General features: G+C 47.1%; 1 protein-coding gene across 1 annotated transcript; it reads right to left on the reverse strand.

Annotated features, from left to right (window-relative positions):
- Window positions 1–7400: 7400 nt before the first annotated feature.
- FAM181B (family with sequence similarity 181 member B) lies at window positions 7401–21376 on the reverse strand. Its single transcript, XM_036379165.2, is given in 4 exon segments — window positions 7401–9524; window positions 9526–9576; window positions 9579–9594; window positions 21243–21376. Coding segments are annotated over 4 exon segments (1533 nt in total). The 3' UTR covers window positions 7401–8192.
- Between the last annotated feature and the right edge of the window lie 4435 nt (window positions 21377–25811).

Genomic DNA, 25811 nt, shown 5'->3' on the forward strand with positions numbered 1-25811 from the left:
GAAGCTCGAATGCACGTGGCCATCCCTCACACATGAGAGCCAAGCTTTGCCTGTGGCTCTCTGGATGTAATGGGAAGTGTGTGCATTGCCCTGGGAGAGTTGCACACTTGGGAAGCACTACTCTTTTCTGCTTCTGAACTCCCTGATGTTGGGGAGTCTCAACCAACCCCAACTGGTGCATGGGTCACACAGCCTGGCACTGTCATCTGCCATACCCCATGGAAACAAACCCCAAAACCTCCCACAACCCTGTGGGGACAACAGAACCTCTCCCCTCCTCCCTTCATGTGGCCCTGAAGAAAACAAGAGTGAAGGGACACATAGGGGACCAAGCCAGAGAGCAGGACACCCCCAAAACCACATACAGCCATCACAATGGTGCAGCTCCTGATGGACATGGCTAAGGAAGCACTGCCACCAGCCAAGGGCTCCCCTGAGAGTCTCTCTGTGTCACAAAGTTCCAGAGAGGTCTCCCCCAGCCTTGTGACATTGTCATGCCTCACCAAATATTATCCCAGCACGATGGGTGCTCCTGAGCATAACTGGGAAAGAGCACAGGCATTGCTGGCAACTCTTCCAGCACACACTCCCTGTGCTGGTGGGGCTGAAGGGCAGGTGTGCTCGGGGGAGCACAGCAAGTTGGGTGGGAGCCTTTTATGGGAGCAAGGCTTTGCCTGCCCTGCCCTGTGTTCCCACCGTGTAGGATTCAAAGGGAACCGCTGGAGGGCTGCAGAGCACTTCCATGTGCAGCCTTTCCCCAGGAGAGAAGGTCCTGTCGGCAGTACCTCACATTTTACCAGGGACTTAAGCAGTGGCAGTGAATATTCTTTTCTTGTCCAGTCTTGTACAGGAAAAGTCTCCTGCAGAGGGAATACTTACTGGAGTTGGAGCTGCTGGGTGCCTGCCCTACAAGAAACATTGACAAGTAAAAGAGACTAAATTGGTGTAGGGAAAAAAGTAGTGTGGGACTTTAGCTCCTGTGTTTTGTTCTCTATTTTAAAGCAAGGATATTTCTAGCAGCTCGTTTTGGATTTCTCTGTTCCCAGTTTTTCTCTCAGCAGCAGGAAAAGTCTCTATTCTTAAATTGTTCTTTTTCCTTCCTTTGAGAAAGGAGGTAATTTGAAACCAGTGATATAACTAGCATAAACACAAGAAAAATATATCAATACACACAATAATTTAGCAATTAATTTAATACCTATTTAATACCTATTTCAAGCTCAGAAACTATTATTGTTTCATCCAAACATGATGGCCTGGCAATTTCATGATACCTGAATTACCTCTGCCAGGAAAAACCTTCACTTCTCTTTGTCTCATCACTCATGTATCTCCTCTTATTTAACAAAATTTCATCTTATTTGTAATTCCAGTTGGTCTGGATTAGCCAGGTAGCATTTTTCCTGTAGTAAAATATGTTCTTCTTCCCCTGGCAGGGCCCATCTGTTGGCCAAGACAGCACATTGCTTGGAGTTGCCACAGGCTGTAGCACTGGCTTTTCTCCAGGAGCATCCAGGAAGCAGTGTGTGGCTCTGACAACCCAAGGGGCTCTGGACAATGCAATAAAAATAAATTATATTGAAGTCAGGGCCATCCTCCTCTGGCCTGAGTTTTTACCTCAGGCCCTGTGCCTGGTGTTCTGTCAGCTGGCTCTAGGCATTAAGGGTCATTTAAGCCATAAAAAGAATTAACCACAGACTTTAGGAAAAAAGTCAGGATGTATAGCCATCGCATTTGTATTAGGAACACCAGGCATGTTTTTACAAGTAGCCCCCCCAAATTAAGCCTCTACCCTTTAAGTCATGTTCTGAGGCTTCTTCCTCACAAGCCTCGACTTCATGTGCAAATGGGAGACATTTGTTCTGCTGGCACTTCAAGGGTGTGATGACCTTTCCATCCTGAAAAGAAAATCTTGATAAAATCACTAATTAATGACTGAGCTTGAATCATTTGTCCCAGATGTGTGGATAAACAAAGAAGCTAAAGGTCTGGCTATTAAACAGGAAAGAAAGGTTTTTCTTCATAGAGCGAGCTGTTCAAATACCTAAAATGGTGGTAATTGATTTATATGCAATTATTGGAGTGCACAGAAGCAATTATAGCTGTTATTTGAAGCCCAGTTCTACTGTGTGGTGTTTCTATGCAAAAAAAATGATTAGTTACCCACTGATGAAAAATGGTGGTAGAAGGATGGAATTTCTCCTCATTTAAACTTCATACCCAATTTTACCCCTCTGATCTCTGCTTTCTGTACCTTGAGAATAACAGGGCTGTTTACTCCAGACCTAGCAAATCTAGCTGACAAACCACTTGCAGGGAAGAGACTGCTGGCATGGGATGGAGATTTGATCACAGAACTGTAACACTGCTGGTATTATTGAAACAAGATCTGCCAGAGGCCAGCTCAACTCACAGTCATCCAGGGCTGTATTCATACAGTCAGCAGTCAGAGCACTAAATGTTATTTAATCTGTAACTCCTGCAGATAGGTCTGGAAAGTCACTGAGATGTCCAGAGATCTCACAGACTGACTATGAACCTCCATCACCTTTCAGGGTGCTCAGCCTCAATACCCAAAGAAACATTCTGGTGAGCTTGAGAGGTGAACACATCAAAGAGAGATGGGAAGAGAAGAAAATAAGAATGTCATGCTAAGGGAGGGTCCAGGACAGCTCTCAGTGCCACCCTGGAGTGTTTGTCTGTCACCCCAGAGCAGAGTCCTGAGCACACCTGACACAAGCTCAAGCTCTTTGCTATGAGGTTTGGAGGACAGAAAGGGTCATGTCTGCTACATCATTGCAATGAGTCATGGGAATCAATCCCTATAAGTTTCTCCTTTGCTCTGTGGTACAGAAAAGCCTGTATCACATTCTGCAATTTAAAAAGGGACAAACTCTGGGCCACCACTTCTCCTGTGACACCATCCTTAGTCCAGCAGCTTCTCAGGCAGGATTCCTCTGATTGAAGAGTATTGTGGCAACATCAAATTAAAAATCCTTCACTGAGCTTTCACCACAGTGGAGGTACAAAGGGTTGAAACTGTGGGCCTCTATATTTCATGAAGCCAAAGAAAAATAAAATTAGTAACAATTATGGCCAACTTCTCCAAGAGAGAGCAGTCTGTATTCCCCATCTACAGGCACCAGTAGAGTGATTTGTCACACAGTGTTTTAGGTTTAACTCACTCTCAGTCTGACAGGAGATTTGCTTCACTTAGTTAGCTGTGGCTGAAATGGCTGAGCTGAGCTCCAGCCATTCCTGGGCTAAGCCAAACTGCCCCCACTTCACTCCAAACCCTCCTGGATGGAGGATGCACTTCGGCACTGATCACAGGTTGCAGAGACAGAGGCACAGGTGCAGTTCTCTTCAGCATGTAGCTAAGGGATGGCACCTACAGCAGAGACAGGGCAGGAAATGGAGACAGTCACCTCTTCATCTGGCACAGCAGGATTTGCCAGAATTTGTGCAGCAGAGCCCACAGAATGAATTACAATTAGCTGCTAAGGCTGAAGCAGTGTAAAATGCCCACCAGGAGACATCCTAGCACACAAAACATGCACTAACAGGCACACTAGAGCCCCTTACTACAGATGCTGAGTCCTCTCCTCCCTCCTCCAGTGCAGACCAATCCATATTTTCTTAAATGCCCAACTTTGTTGGGGAATACCTGGAGGGAGCACAGGGTAAATCGTGCAGTTTTAGCTGCCTCTGGGAGGGTGACACAGATTGTATAACTAAGATGTGATTCCCCCATTTTAGAGAAGGAAAGATGAAGGATCATTTGGGAAATGCTGCCTATTCCTCAAATCCCACACTGGCCAATTCAAGTAATTAAAAATATATTCCACTGACAGCAATGCAGTGACATTGAGTCTGTGACCTCTGGACAACCGTAGGTCTGTGGACCACAATCATAACAACCCTAAAGAGAAGGCTTTGACAGCACATTTACATTTCATATGGGGGGGGTCCAAAAAGCATTAAAGCCTGAAAACCTGCAGGCTGCTGAAGTAGTTATTTGTCAGCAAGGGAGGGGATAATCAGGGTTACAGTGAGATATTGAAAAATATATTATAAAACACCTTCATCATTCATAGCATTGCCTTTCAGCAATCTCCTGCCAGTATTTACCCACACAGAACTGGGGAGAGAGCGCTCATGATCACACACTACTTTTGGCTGGTTTTGTAGATGTGTTACAAACACCACTGGATTTTAAGGAAGTGTTCACCAGCCTCTTTGACTGACACAAAGCTATCCTAAAAGCATTCCCTGCTCTCACTTCATATAGTCAGACTTGTAGGCTTGAACTCTCACAGTCTCATCTGAATTTCTTGCACATCTCTACAGAATTGCTCCACCACCCTTTTCCTCCTGTTGCCAATAAGTGCAGAATGACCTTCAGTTTTTGCACTGTTGCCAAAAGCAGTTTATTTAGAAAGTTAGAAAACAAAAAGTGTTTAGAATAAACTTCTGTATCTTTTTCACTAACACTTTGATCAACTATGTAAGCTCAACGAAAATGACTCATCATCAATGGCTGGGCTGTACTAGGCTCAGGCCATGAAATAGTTAATGAGCCTGTTTCAAAACACTTTAAAAAAAGGAATTTTTCTGCTTTCTGAAAGTGGCTTTGGAATAGACCCAGACTATTTAAGTCACAAAATACTGAGACACAGACTCAGTGGTAAACCCTTACTTGTCAGTAAATCACCATTAAGGAAAGGTTAAGATTCCCTCATTTAAAATGAGAAGCAAGGGTTCTTGTCATCCCCCTTTATCCTCTTTGACTATGTATGAAAAATTATTAACGCGTGTATGCTTTCCCATCAAAACCTCCAGTAACATCAGGCAATATGTGTAAAATACACCAGCAATAAAATGGAGTTTAGTGTATCTGAGGAACTCAGTGCACGCTTTGTAAAATTAAATAGTTTGGTAGTCTGACCTCGATCCAACCAAAGAGAACCCATTTCCTTTCAAAGGGAGACACTTCTTTTAAGACAGAAAAGCTTAAAAGAATCAGCTTTAGTCCTTAGGAACAGACTCCTTATAAAAGTGCATCAAAAAAACCAAAATATCTTGCTCAATTACAAAAGCTTTTATTCTTGCAGATGCTTAAGATGATGATCTTCAGTGTTTCAGAGGGGAAAACAATTTCCCAAGGGTGTTTCTGAGCGAGACTGTGAGGTGATGTTTTCAGTGCCTGCACTGTTCAAGCTGGGGGAAACCACCCAACAAAAAGAGCCCACACATGCACAAAGGAGATCAGAGATGCAGCCTCACTAGATGGCAACCCCTGGGCTGTTCAGGTGCCCTCACCACCTCCACAGTGTGGAGAAGGGCTCCAGTGTTCCTCAGGAGTTATACAGAAGTTTTTGTTTGGTCTGTGTTGGGAAAAGCTGTTGTTAGCTCCTTTCCAGGCTCATCAGACTTCCCATGCCAGGTACTCACTCCTCAGATACAAATACATCCTCTGGCAGCAATGTAGCCATACTTAGAAAAACACTGATTTCTAGATTTCTTTTTTTTCTTTCAGTGCAAGCTCCTATTTGAGCATCCCCCTTAAGGAACCATAGCAGGTTAGAGGCTAAGCTGAAGAGACTTGTGCAGCTGCTGCTCAGTCAGCCCACAGATTCCCAGAGCCTGACCCAAAGTTCTTGCAAGCCCACAAAGAACCCTCCCAAGCTGGCAGCACTGGTAATGAGCTGCCACCCCAGCCTTGGATCAGCCCAGCTCTGCTGGCACCCACAGAGCTGATTCTCCCACTGGCTTTAGACAAGGTCTAACCCAAGAAGGCTGATTGATGCTCAGCTTCTGAGCACCACAGATCACCACCTACAAGGGGGTGGTGACCTGAGCAAAAACCACCAGCTGCTCAGATTTGTGTCCCTTCAGGGCTACTTGGAATAAGAAGGTGAGGTCTGTGGGCAATCAGACTAGTCAAGTTTGCAATGTCTATCCCAGAACCAATGCCTGAAAACCTCTTTTTGACTTTTTCTGAGCAAAATCTCACTGACACCTGTGAGACAGCTGACAGGATAGGCAATCACGTCTTCAGGATTAGATCCCCAGTTGATACACATTTTCCTACTGAGCTTATACATCCTAAAACTGGTGGGTTTGTTCCTTACCTGGGACCACTGCATTATCAGTTCCCCCATCATTTGCCTGGCCTGCTGAAAGCACAAATCTTAGGTGCACAGCTCAGGGGAGAAAAATGGGCACTGAGATTATTAGCACAGCATCATCAAGCTGAAATAATTCTGAGCAGCTATCAAGACACACTGCAAACTCACAGGCTTGAAATAGGAGCTAAACAAAAAAATAATCCAACACATCTCCACCTGAAATAACCCCCCGGCCGGTCTTGCCCAGGTAGCCTCAGACACAGTTGGATGCAAGCTCTGCTGGGAGCTGGCAGTGTGCAGCTCACTAATGCAAGCTGGGAGGTTTGCCAAAGTGAAGAAGGCAGGACAGAGCTCATAGAGCAGAACGCTGTCCCATCATCAAAACCAGCAGCAGGGCAGGATTAACCTAATTTGTAGCTACCTTGGCTGGACAGGCTGCCCATTGATCCTCATACACACTCTCGAGAAGCTGAGTGAAATAAACTGCTGCAGAATTGTTCTTGAAAAGTGCATTTCCTCAACAGCACCCAGCAATCAAACGCTGGAGTGTTGTGGACATTCCTCCATGGCGGTTCCTTTCCATACAGCTTGTGGACACTTGGGCAGCTTGTGGGGAGGAAAGAGGAGGCAGCAGTTACAGCTCTTGCTTATAAAAGTAAAACATTTGCCAAAACAAATTATCTCAGTTTATCTCCAAAAGATTTTGCTTCACCTCTCCACACTTCCCAGCATGCTGACCCCAAATCTCTGAAAAGTTAAGTCTGGGTAGAAGAATGAAAAAAAATTGCTTTACTTTCCACACTATCTTTTAAAACACAGAAGGCACAAGGATTTGTCACCACCACCGAGAGTAAAACCCCAGACTGAGGGTAAAACCCCAGGCTGATCCCTATGTGGATCCCGTTTAAAAAACAAACAATCCACTTGGGGCTGGCAGGGAGCCAACGGCGGGATTGCCTTTGAAAACTTGCATCTCAATAGGAAACCTCCGAGTATTTTGATCTGTTTTCATAATTGTAACAATTTTTATCCCTTGACTTTGTAGCGTATTATCGCTCCTTTCTTTCTACTAAGTTACAGAAACAGACGGTACAAATGAAGGCTAAACAAGCACGGGTCGCTGTGGATAAAATACACCATTTCAAAAGATCTAGAAAAGACAAAACCCGCCGCCTGTCTTAACTCCTGCCAAGAAACCATTACAGAGGATGGAGGCACGGTGAAAGCCCCCTGAACGCAGCGTCTCAACAGCAGTAACAACCACACATCTCGGATCTATTGTGTAGCTTTATTTTTATAGGACCTATCATAGACTCTTTTACATAACTTAAATGATTATCAAATAATCTCCTGTACACAATGAGACGGAGCCGCATCGCTTTCTGAGCTTTGACACATTCCTGGAAGAAATCCAACAGTCTGTAGGAATCACATGGCCGCAGTGGCTACAGTACATTTTTGTCCCGAACTTACACCATCAATTAACTTACGAATCGCTGTAAATTGCCGTTTTGCAAGATCCTGCAAGACGCTGTTAAAATTTCAGGACACTGAGTTTTGGTAGCAGCATTTTTAATTTTGCTTCACTTTCTTGCCTTTGTGTCCTCAGCTGAACACCTGCCAGCACTTGCGACAAACGTGAGCCTGGCAAAAATGTTAAACGCACCTCAAGTGTTGACATGAGCTTTAGATTTAGACTGAAATCACTGACGAGTGGTCCCCACGTCGCCTACAGGTACAGCAACGCGTCTGCCTACAGTCAGCCAAGCCCCGGCCCCTAAGGAAGGAGGATGAAAGGGGGGCACCGGCCGCTACAAAAAGACCTGAAGAAACCCAAAGTTTCACATTTTATTTGCAGCGTCGCCCAAACCGCAGGAGGAGGAGACTGGCAGTGCACAAGGGTGAATCCTGCGGGGGCCGTGGCCGCGGTTTCGGCTGCGGGGCTCTCGCATGCAGCGGAGTGTGCGGAGCCCCGTGCGGCCCCAGCGTCCGCCCGCCCCCGCGGGGCTCCGGGCTCCGCTCCCGCCTCGCCGTCCCGGCGGCGCCCGAGCCCCGGCGGCCCTAGAGCCCGGGGTAGCCCCCGCGGTGGTACCCGCCGCCGTAGTCGTAGGGCGGCTGCGGCGGGGGCAGCGGGCACTCGGGGAAGAAGGGGGCGAACCCCGCGGGCAGGTGCCCCCCGGGCTCCTCGCTGCTGCCGCCGCTGCCGGGCACGGGCTCGGCGCCGCCGCCGCCGCCGGGGTAGATGGGGCGCAGCGGCTCGGGCGGCGCCTTCCTGGGCGGGCTGCAGGGCGCGGCCGGGCTCCAGGGCGGCTCGGGGTAGAGCAGCCCGCCCAGCAGCGGGTGCGGCCCGGCGGGCAGCGGCAGCTCGTACAGCCCGTGCTCCAGCCCCAGCTCGGCGGGCAGGCGGCCGCCGAAGGCGTCGCTCGGGGCGGCGTGCTCGGGCAGCAGCGCGCCGTACTCGGGGCACAGCAGCTCCAAGAACTCGGTGGCCTCGGCGCCGCCGCCCCCGCCTCCCTTCTCCAGCTCCTTGGCGGGCGGCCCGCGGGCGGCGGGCCCGGGCAGCGCGGGCTCCGTGAAGAAGGAGGGCGGCAGGTTGCGGTCCCGCAGCGGCACCTTCCGCCCGCCGCCCGCCACCCGCTCCGCGCCGCCGCCGCCCGCCCGTGCCTCGGCACCGCCCGCCGCGCCCCGGCCCCGCTGCAGGGAGCCGAAGAGGGCGGCCAGGCTCTTGCTCTGGAGGCTGCTGCCCGCCGCCTGCGCGGGCTCCCGGCGCGGCGGGGGCCGGGCGGGGCAGGCGGCGGGCGGGCAGGCGGCGGGCGGCGGCGCGGGCGGCGGGGCGGCGGCGGCGGCGATGATGCCGGTGCAGCGCTTGATCTGCTTCTGCAGGTACTTCCTATGGTTCACCTTCCGCCGGGACTTCACCGGCCGGTCCAGCGCCAGCTTGATGTTGCTGGAAGCCGAGTCGATGAAGCTCAGCAGGTCCCGGGTGGCTTCTCTAAAGTCCCCCGCGTCGCCGCCGCCGCCCTCGTAGCCCTTCTCCAGGTCGGCATAGCCCAGGAGCCCGCCGGCGGCGGGGAAGCAGAAGGAGAGGAGGTGGTGGGGGCTGAGCAGCGCGGCGGGCACGGCCATGGCCGGCGGCGAACGCCGCCGCCCCGAGTCCCGACAGAGTCCGCTGGGATGCGCCCGGCGGGCGGCGGCGGCGGCAGCGGGGAAAAGGCGGCGGGCGGGGAAGGAGGAGGAGGAGGAGGGATCAGAGCGGGGCTGGCCCCGGCCCTCCCCGCCTCCCTGCCGGGAGCTCGGGGGCCGGGCCGGCTGCACCCACCAACCCACCGAGCCGGGCGGGAGCACCGGCAGCGGCGGGGCGGGACGAGCATCTCCCCCGGGACTGGGACACACCCGCCCTGGGACAGATACACAGCCCCGCGGGACACGTGTACACACCCACACCCCGGGACAGGTGCACAGGCTTCACCTGGCCAGACACTCGCAGGCACCCCAGAGCAGGTGCGCAGCATCCTTCAGACCCCATAAGCCTTGTCCCCGCTCCTGCAGCTGCTCAGCTGGCACAAAACGTGTTCCTTCCTCCCTCTGGGGTCCGGCCCGGCGCTTGCAAGGCTCTGGGTGCGAGGGCTCGGGGAAATGCTCTCGCTCTGACAGCCGCCAGGATACACACACTTAAATTGATTTGTAAAGGATGCTTCTTTCCAAGCTCATTGATATGCACATTGCATAGCGTATTCTCTGTCTAGTCAAGTCCTAAGAAAATTCAGAGCTGTGATCCAGTAGAGATTTCAAATGGCTGGGGTGCAGGGAGTTAAAGTCACAAAATTATGTAATGGTTTGGATTGGTAGGGACTTTAAAGATCATTTAGTTCCCTACAGTAAGCACGGATACCTTCCACTAGATCACCTTGCCTGTGGTGTTGCATGGACTTAGTGAAGCAGCAGTATAAATCTTTCACACAGAAGGTATAAAAGTTAGTGAAGTGGCTACTTAAAGTACTGTTAACAACTCCTGAAGGAACTATCTTGGTTTTTTTTTATGGCGAAAAGGTATTTCAATTTGCCTTGAGAAAACTCTTACATTGATGCAGAACAACCCTCAACCCAGCTCCAGATTTATGCTTTTATATGTCCAAATTTGAATGAAGATCCATATCCAATTTGGAATTAAATAAAGTGAGTTTTCATGCTTTGCATCACTTCATTGGAAATGCAGCAGATTTGTATTGGAAAGAAAAAACAGAAAGCAAAACTGCAGAAGGAAAGTGAGACAGGCTCCTTGGACTGTAATTAGTGGTAAAATCGAAAAACCAGCCAAATTCACCTCACTGTGGTTTGAAACACTTGTTGAATGTAAAGCAAGTATTGCAAAGAGAGAAGAGGAGAAAGCATGTATTTCGTGGGAGGAAAAGAAGGCTCAATAACCTCTACAAAACAAGATTGCTGATTTTCTTGATCTCTCACCAGCAGGTCTCAGCAGGGTCCCAGCAGCAGGCAGAACCTCACACTCCCAGGCACAGCCTGGGTTCTGGTGCCGGCCCATCCGGACTGGGTCTCCTTTGCCAAACTTGCTCAGCTGGAGGCTCCCAGAGTCTCTCTTATTTTGGGACTTGCTCTGAGTGTAACTGTGTGATTGAAGCAAAAGAACCCTGGTAGGCAGAGGGCTATGGGAAGTTTCTGTATCTCTCCATGTCAGAATGAGTATGTCTACATAGAAGGTGGATTTAAAGGACTTAGCTGGAATACAACTGACAGGGATTAACGATCCGAGCTGTTACCCTCAGGCCCTGTCAAGCCCTGTCAAGCTTTGCAGCCTGCTCCAAGCTCCCTTATTGATGGGAAAATGTAAAGAACAACATATACATCCCCCATGTGCTCCACTAGATAGTTTTGCATCCATTGTGAGGCCACTTTGAGCTGCACGTGGGTCTAGAAAACGGGGGTCACTATCCTTCACGGGATGTGCAGACAGTCTGGGACTGCTTCTTATGTGAGCAACGCGAAATTATTCAAACAGAACGGCAATGAAGTTGTCCTCAAATTAGCATCCGCCTCAGCATCATAGCAGCAATATTCCCTGGCTTGTCTAAAGGGTTTGTTAATGAGTCTGGGTGGCATTATATGCAGAGTGGATAAATATCCGGTGGCTCAGATAAAAAAGAGCTGAAAGCCCCAGCCTCTCTTCTGTAAGGCTGAATTCATTCAATTAAACAGCTTTGAGAGCTCAGCTACGGTTTAGCGGGAGACTTTATTACCTCCTAGAACTTGGAGAGTATTAAAACAATTGTCAGGCATGCAAAGGAAAGTTTGCATTCAGTTGTGCTAAGCAGCTGAATTTACATATTCTCAACCAGATCTGGAGATTTAGAAAGCCTTCATAATTGCATTAAACATGCTTATTCTCCGTGTTCTCTCAGGCAGAGCTGATTACCCCGAGTTGGGCAATGCCTGGAGGGAAATTTGCTAAGCCACATGATGTCAACAACTTGTAAAGAAACTTGATTTTTTTTCAAGGAAATAGCAGTTTGGTTATTTCTGAAAAACATCTATTTTCTAGCAGCTGTATGAGACTGCATGTCTTCTGCCTGTGCCCTTTCAGGATGCTGATGCTGAGTGCACTCGTGGTGACTCTCAGGCCCAGCTATCTACATCAGCTCACTAGCAGGGTCTAATGTCCAGGAAATGCTGGGTTTAGACCCACAAAATAGCCCCAGTCCCAGGTAAAATTTTCGACCAGATGTCCTCTTCCCTGCACTTAACCCCTAACAGACTGGGGTGAGTGAAGTGGCTGCAGAATTGCTTCCACCATCCCACAGGAAAACACTCAGTGCTTACTAATGGGCTCCAGGGGTTATACTGCTATTTTTTTGCCCACTTTTGCATAGGAAATTTATCTGGTTTTGTTCATTTTCTTGCTTGTTATAGGGAGCAGCATCTCAACCACCTCTGGGGGTTGACCAAGGCTTCTGAGAATAACGTCCTTGGCATCCAGCTTGGCTTTTTTAGAAAGCCAGGGCAGAATCACTCTGAGAATCAAAGGGAGTAGGAGCATGCCCTGATCACTAATGCTTTGCTCTGGCCATAGATTGAGTTCATGGCCACACGATTGAGCCCGTCAGCACAAGAACAATTTGCTATCCTTGCAGACCAGGCTGGACAGAAAGGAGAGCAGTTTCCACAAGCGAGGAAGCCTTGCATAGTCGAGGGCCGTGTTACAGTGCCAGCGCTTCTGGGGAGCAGCTCCTCACTGGAGCCAGTTGCAGAAGCTCTGTCTGCCCTCCTAAAGCTCATGGGGCTGCCCACCTCAGTGTCCAAGTGTCCCAGGGTAAATCCTCTACCATGCCAGGGAAGGATCTCACTGGGATTCAGCCTGAAAGAAACATCTCACGCTGTGCCTCATCACTAAAAGGAAATAGATTCAGGCTGATATAAGGAAGAAATGTCTTATGATGAGAGTTGTGAAATGCTGGTGCAAGTTGCCCAAAGAGGTGGCTGATTCCCCATCCCTGGCAGTGTTCAAGGCCAGGCTAGATGAGGCTTTGAGCAAGCTGATCTTGTTGAAGATGTCCCCACTCACTGCAGGGAGGATGGAACCAGGTGATCTTTGCAGTCCCTTCCAACCCAAACTGTTCCATGATTTTATGATCACTAGCAAAACCTTCTCCAAGGGAAGGCAAACCAAATCCTGTGCTGAGCCCAGCTCTCACAATTCACAGCACCCATTTTCCTTTCATCGTGGCATCAGGGAGGCAGTGTGAAAGTAAGAAAACCTCTGCAACAGGGGAGGGAGGGCTCTTTTTTTCTTTTTTCCCCCCTTCCTGGTTGTATGGCCCATATGGTTATCGAGTTCTGGGAAAATCTGGCTGCCCAAACAGGTGTCACCGCTCCCAACCTACAGACTCATTTCCTGATCGCGTCTTAATCGGCGAGTTGGTTGTGAAAGTTGATTTCTTGCACATTCTTATATCAGTGGGAATTTCTGCCCTTCCCTGACAAGTATTATAGGCAGCCTTTGACATACAGCCCTACAGGACCTAAATAGGCTGCTATTCTTTCCCTACACTGAAAGGGAGCTTTGTGCCAGGGATTCATTAAACTGCACTGCACAGCCCTTCATAAATGGGCTCAATAATGAACAGTCGATTTAACTGGAAAAGCTGCTGGAGCTGTTAAATTAAAGGGAAATAAAGTGCACTTCAGGCTCAGTCTGCCAGAAGAAAATGTTGACCTAAAAAAAAAAATCTTTATTTTACTCAATCTCTTGCAAACAGGCTAAAATCTTCAGGAAGTTTATACTCACAACAGTGAGAACAATTTTAAAACACACTGATTTGCTTTCCCACTAATAAAGAAAGAATTGCAATAAAATACTCAATAAAATTAGGAGAGATGAAAGGCATTTTCCACTTAAGCCAAATTTAGTCCCCTTAACGTGAATTTAATATTTGTATGTAGATCCCTCATCCCATCAACTTTATGTAGGCAAAGCTTCCACTGGATTTGAGTTTATAAAGTCATGAGTGAGATACTTTATTTCCAGTTTTCCAGTATTTTCTGAAATTCTGCAGTGCTACGCAGTCCAGTCCTTCGGTGCCCAGGTCTGTCATCATGTGCAGTGGTTGTTTTGCCCATGTGAGGTGTGCAGGACTCAGCTGAAAAACAGGCACACATGGGAGTCTCCATTTATTCTTTTGAATGAATGCAAAAGTCCATCATTCAGCTGAGCCTGATCCAACTCTTGGTTTTGGAGGGGTGAAATTCCTTATTTCAGTGAGGTTACTCCAGTGGAAACCTGGGGCAGTGAATCAGCTCTTCCATCACAGCCATCTCACTCTCCTTCATCTGGACAGTTTTAAATCCTGTTCCTCACCTGTGTTCTGTAGTTTATATATGAAATGTTGTGAAGAGAATCTATCTGTGTGAAGGTAGACTGGAAGCTTAAGAACAAGTAGATCAGAAGAAACGTGCAATGGGGAAGGGACCATGTCCAAATCTAATTCCCGGGGCAGCTCATCTGAAAAGAAACCTCAGTACCAGCTTAAAAAACTTAGTGTTGCTTTTACATTTCACATTGCAGCTATTTTTTCCTTATGTAAACTTCCTGATTGAAGAAACCCTCATCTTCTTCCTACTGTTGTGATTTTTGTTCAAATCTTGTATATCATATATAAGGTGATGGCAGCAGGCTTTGAGCTCTTCACTGAAGCTACCTTCAGTGGCCTAATATTTTTCATACTCTGAAAACATGGAGCACTCAGGAAGAATGCTGAAATTAGCTGAAATATGTCAGTCTTCCACCTAAATTGTCTATAATTATTTAAAGTTTGATTATAAATTACCCGGAGTAGATCAAAATAAAGTTTGATTATAAATTACCTGGAGTAGATAAAAATCCCACAAGAATTGCAAAATCGTGAACTTGTCTGTCAAAAAAATAGTGCATTTAATAAGTTGATAAGCCACCTCTTGTGGTTTATCAACTGTTGACTCACCACTGCAAGAGCTGTGCAAAAAACACCACTGGCATCTTCAGGAAAGAGACTTGGGGGTTGAAATTGTAATTTTGTTTTTCATTAAGTCCTGCTCCTAATCTGGCACTTGGCTACTGGTAGAAATATTCTATGAGGAAACATTTACAAATACATAAAATTAATTAGAAAATAAACCAGTTTTCATACTATTGAGAAATTTTTTTTTGTCCTCAGTTCTTGTGTATTCCTTTAAATTTTCAGGGTTTTATCTTCACTCAGGGACATTTCTGAAGGTAAATGTGCAGGGGTTAGGATCAAATTCCTTCCTTTATTTCTCTAGTAGTGCAGGTTGCTGCTTGGAAGAAATGTGAAATGCTATCAGACAGCAAGTAATGTCAAGCACTGTCCTGTTTGCTGCAGACTATCTACCCTGTAATGTTTTTTCTGCTTGGCAGGAAGCAGCTTGTTTGATCTCCTGGTCCCTGACAGGCTTTGACGAGGTGCTACATGGCTTTGAGAAGGGGCTGTGTGGCTCTGGGGAGGACAAGAGCTCCTCAAACCTTAGCTGATGCAAAGAGTGAGGATTTAAAAACACTGCAAAAGAGCCTTCATGTATGTCAGAGTGGTCCCTGGTACCAGAGGTGTTGGGTGTCCCTCAGAGGTGTGGCCATGCAGCACCCACAGCACAGGGGAGAGCATGGGAGGGCCAGGTGCCCTCTGGGCTGTGGTCATGGTCACACACTGCTTGGCAGCACTGTTTCAGAAAGAAGCCTTCTCTGCCAGGATTTATGCTCTGAAGTAAGGACCTGGTCCTATTCCCAGTGAAGCCATTTCCACTGGATTTCATTAGGTGATCAATAACTCTGCTCGGCGGATCTAACGTTTGCAATTGCTGGGCATCAGCAATTCTCATGACTCTGATAAGCCACTCCCTGTCCCTGCCCTCTGTTTGGCAATAATCAATTTTCCTAAGCCAGGAAACCCCATGTCAAAATCTCCATATGATTTGTGGCATCTTTGCTCCATGTAGCAATGAGCTGAACTCTGCTTGTCCTTCCAGCTCTCCTGGGATCAGCACTCTCTGCCACTCTGGGCAGCTCTCAAATGATGCTTCAGCCAGGCTGACTTGGAGGTGACTTCTCTCTGACTTGAAGGTGACTTTCAGGCACCTCTGACCACAGCAGTGTTATCATAACTTTTCCTACTCCTTTGTGTCTCTCAGTGTAGCTCAGCTGATGGATCAGCCTGGAGAGGAGAAGGTTTAGGAAATCTGGGGAAATCTTCAAGCTCTTTCCAGTACCTAAAGAGGCAACAAGAGAGACAGAGCGGGGCTTTTCACAAGTGCCTGGAGTGACGAGATGAGAGGGAATGGCTTTAGACTGAAAGAAGATAGTTTAAGTTAGATGTAAGAAAGAAATTCTTTACTGTGGTAAAGGGTGGTGAGACTCTGGAATAGATTGCCCAGAGAAGCTGTGGATGTCCCAAGCTTGGAAATATTCTAAGGCAGGTTGTAGGAGCTCTGAGCAATCTGGTCTAGTGGGAGGTGTCCCTGCCCATGGTAGGGGTTTGGAATTAGACTTTTAAGGTCCCTTCCAACCCAAACCATTCTGGGATTCTGTGTGACCCCATGGCAAACAAAAAGAGAGCCCAATCCTTACAGATATTTATCCACAGGGAAGCTTTTTCTGGTGTGTTAGAATTGTTATGAGATATTTGCAGCACAAGTTCATCTGTAAAAATACTGTTCAGCAACATTTTCCAGTATTTAAATAAAAATAATTAGTAATTAACTCACATAAATGAAAACTGGTTAAACCCCATTTCTTTACAAGAACCTTTTTCTCATAAAAACTGTGGAAATTTTAATTGCTTTACTTTTAACTTAAAAGGCTATAAAACTGTATCCAGTTTTGCCTATTAGGAAATTTCAAATCATCTTCAATAAGCTTAACTCAACAGGCAAATTTGATTTTTTATATCCAGCCTTGCTACCCTTCTACTGCAGCACTGGGCTGCTCTGAGGCACCCTCCAAGATCTGAAGCCCAACCAGGAATACGTTTTTGCCAGGGTGACATGAAGATCGATGTGAAAAATTAGCAGGAGTAGGACAGCTGATGTTCCTTGTCTGAGCTGCCACAGGGAAATCAAAATCCCAAATTAATTTCACAGTCTTCAGATACCAGGATCAATTTTATTAACTCTCTTTTTTTTTTTTTTTCCACTATTTATTTTTCTCCCTTGCTGAGGTATGTCTGCAGGGAGTTTAATCTCATCAGTAGCAGGAATTGATCCCAAGATCCTTTTCTTACAGCAAAGATAATGTTCTCAGTGGTGCAGCACAGCCTGGAGGCTGAGATGGTCACTGGTCTGCAGGACCTGGGCACGGCAGGAGATTCTGCTCCTGCACAAAGAGCTTCCTTGGCCCACGATATGTAGCCACAATATGTTCTCCCATGGGAACCCCAGACCCTAAATCACCACAGCACCAGTGTCAGTCACCCAGGCCAAGCTCTGGGTTTCAGTGGGTTTGCTCTCCTGCTTAGATTTGGGCATATCCTGCAGGATGAAAGGCTTTGCTCACAGCAAGAGGGATCAGAACCATTTGTGGGGCACAGCTGCCTTTCAAATGGTACCTGTCGTAGGTTTCATTAGGAGTTTAGATTCTAATATTTTATTTGCCTATAAGTTGTCTAGATAGACATATAATAAAGACATATATACCCAGGGTGGGAGTATACTGTGGTTAGGAGCTTTGCATACAGCCAATACTGTATATAGACTAAAATATAGACTAAAAATGCTGTTAAGAAAATGCCTCTTTTTTAAACCTACAGCTGACATAAATATTGGATTCTTGGTTACCAGAAATGTTTTCTTAACCAGATGTTTCAGTCTTTTCTTAACAGAGCCACTCGCAGATTGTTCCCTGAATTATTTCATGTTTAGAAACGGTGTCTGGTTAAAAGAGAGAGGGAGACGGAGGGAGAGAGTCGCACAAACTGCCATTATCATGCAAATTGCTCCAGAGGAAAAAGGACAGTGAAAATGATAGCACTGATCTAATTATCTGCAGGCCAATATAGCTAAGTCACTGAAAGAGGCCCACAGAAAAGGCTGCCACAGAAACACAAAAAACAGCCAGAAAACAATAAGGAACTTAGCAACAGTATAAAAACGGACTTCTTTCTGTGCACAAAGACTAGTTTTATGAGCATTTTTCTTGCTTTCAGTTTGCAGAAAAGGTTAGAGCACATTTTAAATTCTATGCCAGGATATTCCCCCCCGTTCGGCTCCCAGAGATCCTTTGGCACGCCGTCATATCGCGCCCGGCGTGCCCGGCGGTGGGAACGTGCTGCTCCTGCCTGGTGTGCCCGGAGCGCCAGGCGGGATGGGCTGGGGGTCCCTGCCAGGTGGGGCCTGGCAGCACCAGCTCCATGGCTGGGGCCTCCATCACCACATTCAAGCTTTGCCCTTTTTGTGTGTTGATGCTCTTGTCTCCATCCCTGCGCTCTCAGGGGTTCCCAGCTGGAGGATGCAGGGTTTCTTTGCTTCCCACTGTCCTGGTTTAGGGCAAATTTGGGAGAAAACCTCCAAAAGGGGGCCCTTCCAGAAAGCAAATCCACATGACCCCTCCCCCCAACCAGTTTGGGAAGGATTTCTTGGAGAGAAGTGGAAAGAACCTGTTTATTTAACAGGCACAGCACTCCCGCACACAAAATTAACAATACCAGGTGACACCACTCTTTCACTGCTCTAAAAAAGATGACAAATTCAGAAAGTCTCTCTCGGGGGTGGTCACTCTGTTATCAATCCCTCCAGTGCTGGGGCAGCTGCTGCAGCCACAAGGTGCAAACTCTCCGTGTTCCCAGGTCCCAGTCCGGAGCAGGTTCAAGTAGGTCCAAAAGAGGGAAAGGCAAAACAGTCCAGGGAAAAATTCCAACTGCTTAGCTAAACTAACTAATAAGCAGAAGCAAAAAGCAAGAGCAAAGCAGGAGCAAAGCAGAAGCAAGAGCAAGAGCAAAGCAAAAAGCAAAAGCAGCACTATGTACTGCCCCATCTGTGTGTCCCGCCAGCCGTGGGGGAGCGGCTGATAGCAAAACCAAAATAAAACTTTCACTCTTCAGAGCCAGTCTTGAAGGCACAGAACATAATATCCAGCATAAACAGAACACACCAATGGGGATACAAGCATCATAACATCACCCTAGGACACCCACCCTCCCTTGGTGAGCTGTGCAAGGGTTTCTCGTCGTCCCCTCCCCATGGAGCCACAAGAGGAGCCCGGCTGTGCCAGCCTGAATGGGCACAGCCATGGCCACAGCCCTCATCCAGCTCAGCAAGGACCTCGACAAGGACCACAAGGCCCTGCCCACCAGATTGCCACATGACAACCAAACAAGAAATACTCAGAAGCCATTGATTGTGGCTGTCAAAGAGGACCCTACGTGATCTCACCCCCAATCTCTTATTCATGGGGAGAAACAGGCTGCTCCAGAGTAACTTCCCTGCCCTATTTCAGTGATGCTGCTGGCCTTGTTTTCCTGCTGACCATGAAAAGGGCCCCAATATTAACCTAATCAAACTAATCTCAACCAGATCTGGAGAACTGCCAGATTTGTCCCAACATCCGTTGGAGCTACAAGTGTCAAACCAGTGCAGGCAGTTGCCCAAAATGTCCTGAAAATGGTTTTTAGAAATTCAGAGGTCACCATGCTCCTTCTTGAGGGGGACACTCCCATCCAGTAACTACTTTTGTTCATTGCAGGTTTAAACTGGACTGGGAACAAAGCTGGAAAGGGAAAAAACAGACAGCATCTCTCTCAAAAATCTCCAAGTCTTCTAATCCCTCTTACTCCCACTTGTAGGTTTAGAAAGTCTACTAATGTATCAAAATATCCATAATTACCCTCATGCCAAGAATGTACAGACACCACAACAAATAGTTGCAGATGTAGTAAGCCTTGTTCATATGACTGGATGCTCAGGAAAATGGAAGTGAGGAAAGGCATTATCTTCCAAACAACTTTTAATTATTTCTTGTGGGCCTATGAAAGGGACTTTTAAGAAGCATATGAAAGGGAATATGGAGCTATCATTCAGCTTGGATGGGGAGACTCACCAATATCAACAAAATTCAGTCTTCTAGTGGCAACACAAGGAGGAATAATAGAATCCACTGGAAAGCCCTGAGGGATGAGAGGATTCAGACTATATCCTCAGACTCAGACAGGGTGGGCCCTTTTGCCAGGGACTCAGGCCAGTTCTGAGCCTATCGCCCTCACAACCAGCCAGACATGGAGATATGGAAATACAAATACTGTGCTCTCAATTTTGCCCAGAGGAAGTTATGTGTATCTGTTTTCAGTACATCTGGTGATATTTTTTGTGCAAGATACCATCTTTGAGCCATCTCTGCAGACTGGAGCCTTCATCTCTGGTCTTCAGGTGGGAACCACCAGTGTGGACTACTGCAGAGTTAACTCATGGCGTAGATGCACTGTTTAAAGGTGGTTTTCCTTAGAAGCATGGTTTTGGTTCATGGGATGGTATGGGCTTCATGGAGGAAGAATCAGAAGGAGAAAGAGGGCAGAAGAACTGTTAACAGAATTTTAGAAAGGGTGGGCAGATTCACTTGCAGAATTCAGTTCTTGAGAAAGACAACTTAACTATCAGGTGCTCAAAAAATCATTGTGGATGAAATGTTCCTGTATCTATCCAGCAAGGGCTCCTTGAGATCCTGCCCAGTCTGTGTTCCAGAGGACAAGCTGGGGGTTTTTAATGCACATGACTTGAGTGGAGATCTACAGAAACTTGAGTCCCTTTCAGAGGGAATTGGTCAGGGCAGCAGAATCTTGTTAGATTAGAAGTCTGCTAATGAGCCACAGGCAGACCTGTGCACATCTGCTGTGGTCCTTCCTTTTTCCCTGTCTCAGCCCCAGCTCCCACCACTGTCTGTGGCCAGCATCACACACAGCCCCATGGTGAACAGCCCAAACTGCTGCTAAAAGATAAACTGGTCCTTTTCCAATCTTGACAGGTTCACCTGAGCCCTGATTGAACCCCCAGAGCCCTCCACTGCATGGCCAAATACTTGTACCAGCTTTTCCAACTTACAGACCTCTCGGAAATACAGAAGATCACAGAGGAAGGAAGCCCAGAAGTGAAGCTGGCATGAAGAGTATGGCAGGCAGCTCATTCTCCAGCGTGCCCATCTAACTGCACAAATTCTCCCTGTGTCTGAAGATACAACAGACAACAGCAGAATAAACAAATCAGATTAAGGAAACCACCACTAAGACAGAGAAATAACAGGCACTCAGCCCCTCCATCCAGCTCTCTGGCATTCATTACATCTTATTTTGATTTTGTAGTGCCCACAAAACCGATATATTTTCTAGGAGAGCTTTGTTAGCATTTATGCTATTGTGGGGGGAGCTGTCATGTTTGTGAATAGTCAGCTAAGGTCAGAAAACAGATTTTGGTGGCAAAATTGGCTGTGTCAGATGAATGTTAGTCATGGCAATTATCTGCCAGGGAATGTGAGCAGGCTACAAAATGATAAGAGGAGCTGCTGACACCAGAGATCCAGTTTAATTTTTTTCCATGGAATTTAATTTATGCCATCTTTGCAAACAATACCTGACTGCTTTGTGAGATGGTCCAGCACCAGAACAGCAGCCACCAAACTGGTACCCAGCTGAATTCACCTTCTTGTTTGCTGCATCAGAGACATTGGAGAGTGTTTGAGCCTTCTTCCTCACAATTCTGTGCATTCTCTGATCTCCCACATAGATGTCTCTCCCCACCTGATACTTCAGGGAGGAACTAGATCAAGCACTGCTTAGGTTAACAAGGGCCATGAAAACTAGACTTTATTGTCAATATCTAAACCACCCCTTTAATATTTCAGGAAGTGATGGGTTTAATTCCTTTCTGTGTTTCCCAGCTGCAGAATACACACCAGTAATCAGCTGGATGGAGGTGTGGGGATGAGCCTCACAGTCTGATGCCCACCATCCATGATTTGCTCCATGACAGGAAGGGCTGTGCAGAGAGGTCCAGCAATAACCTAATGGGGTATCAGTCTTTAGGGCTCTGAGACCAGAAGCAGCTTTGAGAGGATGCCCTGGGTCAGGCACCATCATTAAGAGCTGTCTGTCAAAGCACTCTTCCCATCACCAAGAAAAAAATATGGCCTTTTAAAAAGTGTCTGGGATACACAGATCCCTTTCTGAGAGCATGGAAGATACGTCTGTGTTGGTAGCCCAGGGAAGCAGTTTCCAGCTACTTTGACTGATAGTCTGATGTCTGACTTGCCCTTATCCTTAGGGTTATTTCATGCTAAATGAATAGCAGCAGGAAAGAAGATGAAAAGGGAAGAAGGAAACCCACACAAATTATTTTTTCCCTTTGACTTTTGGGTTTTTTTTTTTGTCCCAGCTGATCCTGCTGGCCCTGGTCCACAGTTATTTGCCAAGGAGGTGATGGTTATACCTCTATAGTATTTGTCAAAGTTGGGCACTTGAGGCCACAGAGGCTGCCTGGGATGTTCAGACTGATGCTTAAGAAAACCTTTCCAAGTCACCATTACTTGCTTTCCTCTGGGATGGCTGAATACCTGCCTGCCTGTAGGAAGTGGGGAACAAATTCCTTATTTTGCTCTGCTCGTGTGTGCGGATTTTTCTTCACCTATTAAATTGTCATTATTTCTCACTTCTACCCTTCCCATTCTCTTCCCTGTGCTGCTCTGGGGGTGGAGGGAATGACTGCATGCCTGTGTGGGGCTGAGCTGCTGGCTGGGGTTAAACCACAACAAAATGCTAATTTCAGAGCACAGTGCAGAAGATGTTGACTTGCACCCCTCATACTGGTGTCCAGTAATTGAGGGTACATTGGGACAGCAAGCTGAAGAGTTCCTGTAGCTTTGTGCCAAAGGCTCCTGCGTGGCTTGTGAAGCCCTGGGTTCAGGTATTGGCTCCCAGTGCTGCTTTGGTGTTTAACACAGACAGATGAAACTGCTGCCCACTTTTCACTTCCATCCTCTCCATTTCCTCCTCCATCAGCAAAGACTGATGTACATCTTGGTATCTCCAGGAAGGACCTTTGTGTTCCCTTTATTGTCACAGCAACCCTCTGCCTTAAGGATGAGCCCCAAAGAAAAGGATGTTTCATACACTGGGGTTTTGGCTGAAGAGAAGATGCAACTTGCTGCATTTGCAGGGACTTTCCTTGTTGGGCTAAATCTTGAGGCTCAGACTCCTGAAGGTGTCTAATCCCTACCAGTTTTAGCATGAGTCAGGGAATATTGCCTAAGGCCAGAGATGATCTGTGGTGGTAACTCTCAGGGTTGGGAGACTTAAAGGAGAGTATGTGACACTTGGTCAGGTTCAAGCCAACGATACTTTAGAAACTTTGGAATTTTATTCACATTTCCCAGTTTTCCTTTTGTCCATCTACCACCACATCACCTTACTTCTGCTTTTGAAAAAGAGAAAGAAAAAGAGAAAATAATAAAGAAATAAGGAAATAGGAAACCAAGCTTCATCAAAATGTCTTATTTTAAGAACACTTGGCAAAACAAATCTCATTGAGCAATCTCAGCCAACTCTTGGTAACAAGTTGCTCCAGGAGTGGTGCCATATTGGTTCTATTGGCACATGGACACACTATTCAGACACTGCTGCCTTCCTCCACTGGCTACAGCCTTCCCTGGTGAGGGCCATCATGGAATCACAGAATCATTCTTTGAGTTGCAAGACACCAGTAAGGCCGTTTGGCCCAATGACCCTGCAATGTGCAGGGACTCCTTCAACTAGATCAGGCTGGTCAGAGTCCCATCCAACCTGGCCTCAAATGCTTCCAAGGATGGGGCATCCACCTCCTCTCTGGGCAACCTATGTCTCTATACCTCATTGCAAAGAACTTCTTTCTTATACCTAATCTGAACCAACACTCCTTCAACCCTCCATGCTCTGAGCATGTGTGTGGACGTGTAAATTCCCATTCTAAGCAAGGGGCCGCTGCAGTTGCATTTTCTCTCAAGATGTGCCCACTTCCCAGCTTGCTGCTGTCACTGTCCTCTTTTTTTTTTAAACATAAAACCTTGTCCAAAAGCAGTTGTGTAAAGATTTAATCAGATAAGACCTTGTAATTAGGATAACTTGGAAGGAGAAAGTCTGGAGGAGTGGTAATGTGGGGCCCTTACCCACCTTGAGGACACAGCCTACTTATGGGGCCTGAAGCCACCAGCACATTTTCAGGACCATCATTTCCTGACAGGAGTTACCTGAGAGTAAGAGCACAGTGGTCACTGTGCTAAAATCCTGTTCTTCCCACTGGATTTAAGCGCCCTGTGACCCCGGTGGGAGCAGAGATACCCTGTGATAACTGATATAACCCAGTGATGGCACCAAGCCATAGGTGCCAGCCCTGTGCACGCAGCTGACACCTCCTGAGTCACCCTCCCAGGCTCTCAGGGCCGCTTCTCCAGGAGCCACTTACTGACTCGCCTCAACCCAAAACAACAGCGTCCATCACCGTTCCCCTTGCCAGCCTGGTGCCCCGCCCCGGAGCAAGGAAAAGTGTGGAATAATCCTCCTCCTCCTCCTCCTGCTCCGTTCGGTGTGTGGTCTGCTGCTCGGTGTCGTCATGCAGACAGTGCAGAGACAGGGGGTCAGGCGGGTCATCAGAATGCTAATAAGAAATCTGATTGATGAGCCGGTGCCTCGGGGATGAATGGGATACTTAATTAATGACTTTTGCTCTGTTTAAGAAAAAGTTTCCCTTAACTTCCATCCCTCTTTTTCTAAGGGGAAAAAGAAAAAAAAGAAGGAAAAGAAAAAAAAAAAGAAAGAAAAAATCTCTATAATCCCAAGTTTTCCAAACAACATAAAGGGAACTTCAAAGACAGACATGGCCAGTTTTTATGTGTTGGGTTGGTTCAGTGATTCTTTCCTTTCTTTGTTTACAAGGGCAGCCAGGCTTGATTCCAAGACTGAAAAATAAAAGGCCACATTGTTCAACCAGATTCTGGATTTTTACAAGAAATTTCCTCCTTCCCAGTAGGGCAATTAACTGCTTCATTTCTGGCTCTGCCAGTACCAAAACACGCCACCAGGCCTGTGAAACTCAGCAGAGGTGGGTGCCTGCCAAAACACTGCTCTGCTTCGGAAACAAGATGTACTATGGAGATGCTATTGTCCCATTAAATCCAACCAGTGATCCAGGACTGGTTGTTTGTGGGGTTTTTTGCAAGGAAATAAAAGCCCATCGGGAAAAATACCTGGTAGGCACTTAGCTTAGGAACACTGGACTGTGTATTCAGGGCGATGTGAATGGGATTTCAAACCAGCAATTAGCAATGGGAAAACAGCAACAGTTGCAAATTATCTCTTCCGGATTGATTTGGAGGGTTATTTCATGCTAAATGAATAGCAGCAGGAAAGAAGATGAAAAGGGAAGAAGGGAAGAAGGAAACCCAAACAAATTTTTTTTTTCCCTTTGAGTTTTGGGTGGTTTTTTACGAACAAGCTCAGCTGCAGCATTGAGGGCAGAACAAACTGCTTGGTGTCAGCACCTGGGAAATGGGAAATGGCAATGAAGGGATGCAGGGGGTCATATTGGTTCCCACATGTTTCCCACACAAATTCATTCACCCCCAGCAGATAGCTCCTGGTCTCCATGGGCTCCAACACCATAACATGAAGCCACAGGCTCAGCAGATTTGTGGGATCTTGGCCCTCTTTTGTGGATCCAAGCAGGGAAGAGAGCCACATCTCTCAGCCTCACCCAGGCTTCACCAGCCCTTTGCTGAGGTTTAAGGGCGTCCCAAATGCTAGGCCCATTGCAGGAACATTTTGGTAGGCAGGAGCTGCTCATGCACCACTAGTCAGTGTGTATTAAAGTGCTTGGTTGATCTGAAACCCATGGGAGGAAGGCAAGGGTCCTGACCAAGTCCATGGCTGCCCCTGGCAGTGATGCTCAGCTCAGGATCACAGCACCTGCAGGCTGCCTTGGCTGGATTGTTAGAGCTGAATTTTGATGCTGGTATCCCCTTTTTAATTTCTCCCGGTAGTAATCCTGTACATATCAAACATAACCTGCAAATATATTCAGCTGTAGCTTTAAATACAATTAAAAGCAATTTCTTTTAAAATAGGCAAGAGATGCTGAGGACACAAAGAGTCAGCATCAGACTGAAATTTGGGC

This window comes from Molothrus ater, chromosome 2 (assembly GCF_012460135.2).
Source record: "Molothrus ater isolate BHLD 08-10-18 breed brown headed cowbird chromosome 2, BPBGC_Mater_1.1, whole genome shotgun sequence".
Lineage (NCBI taxonomy): Eukaryota > Metazoa > Chordata > Aves > Passeriformes > Icteridae > Molothrus > Molothrus ater.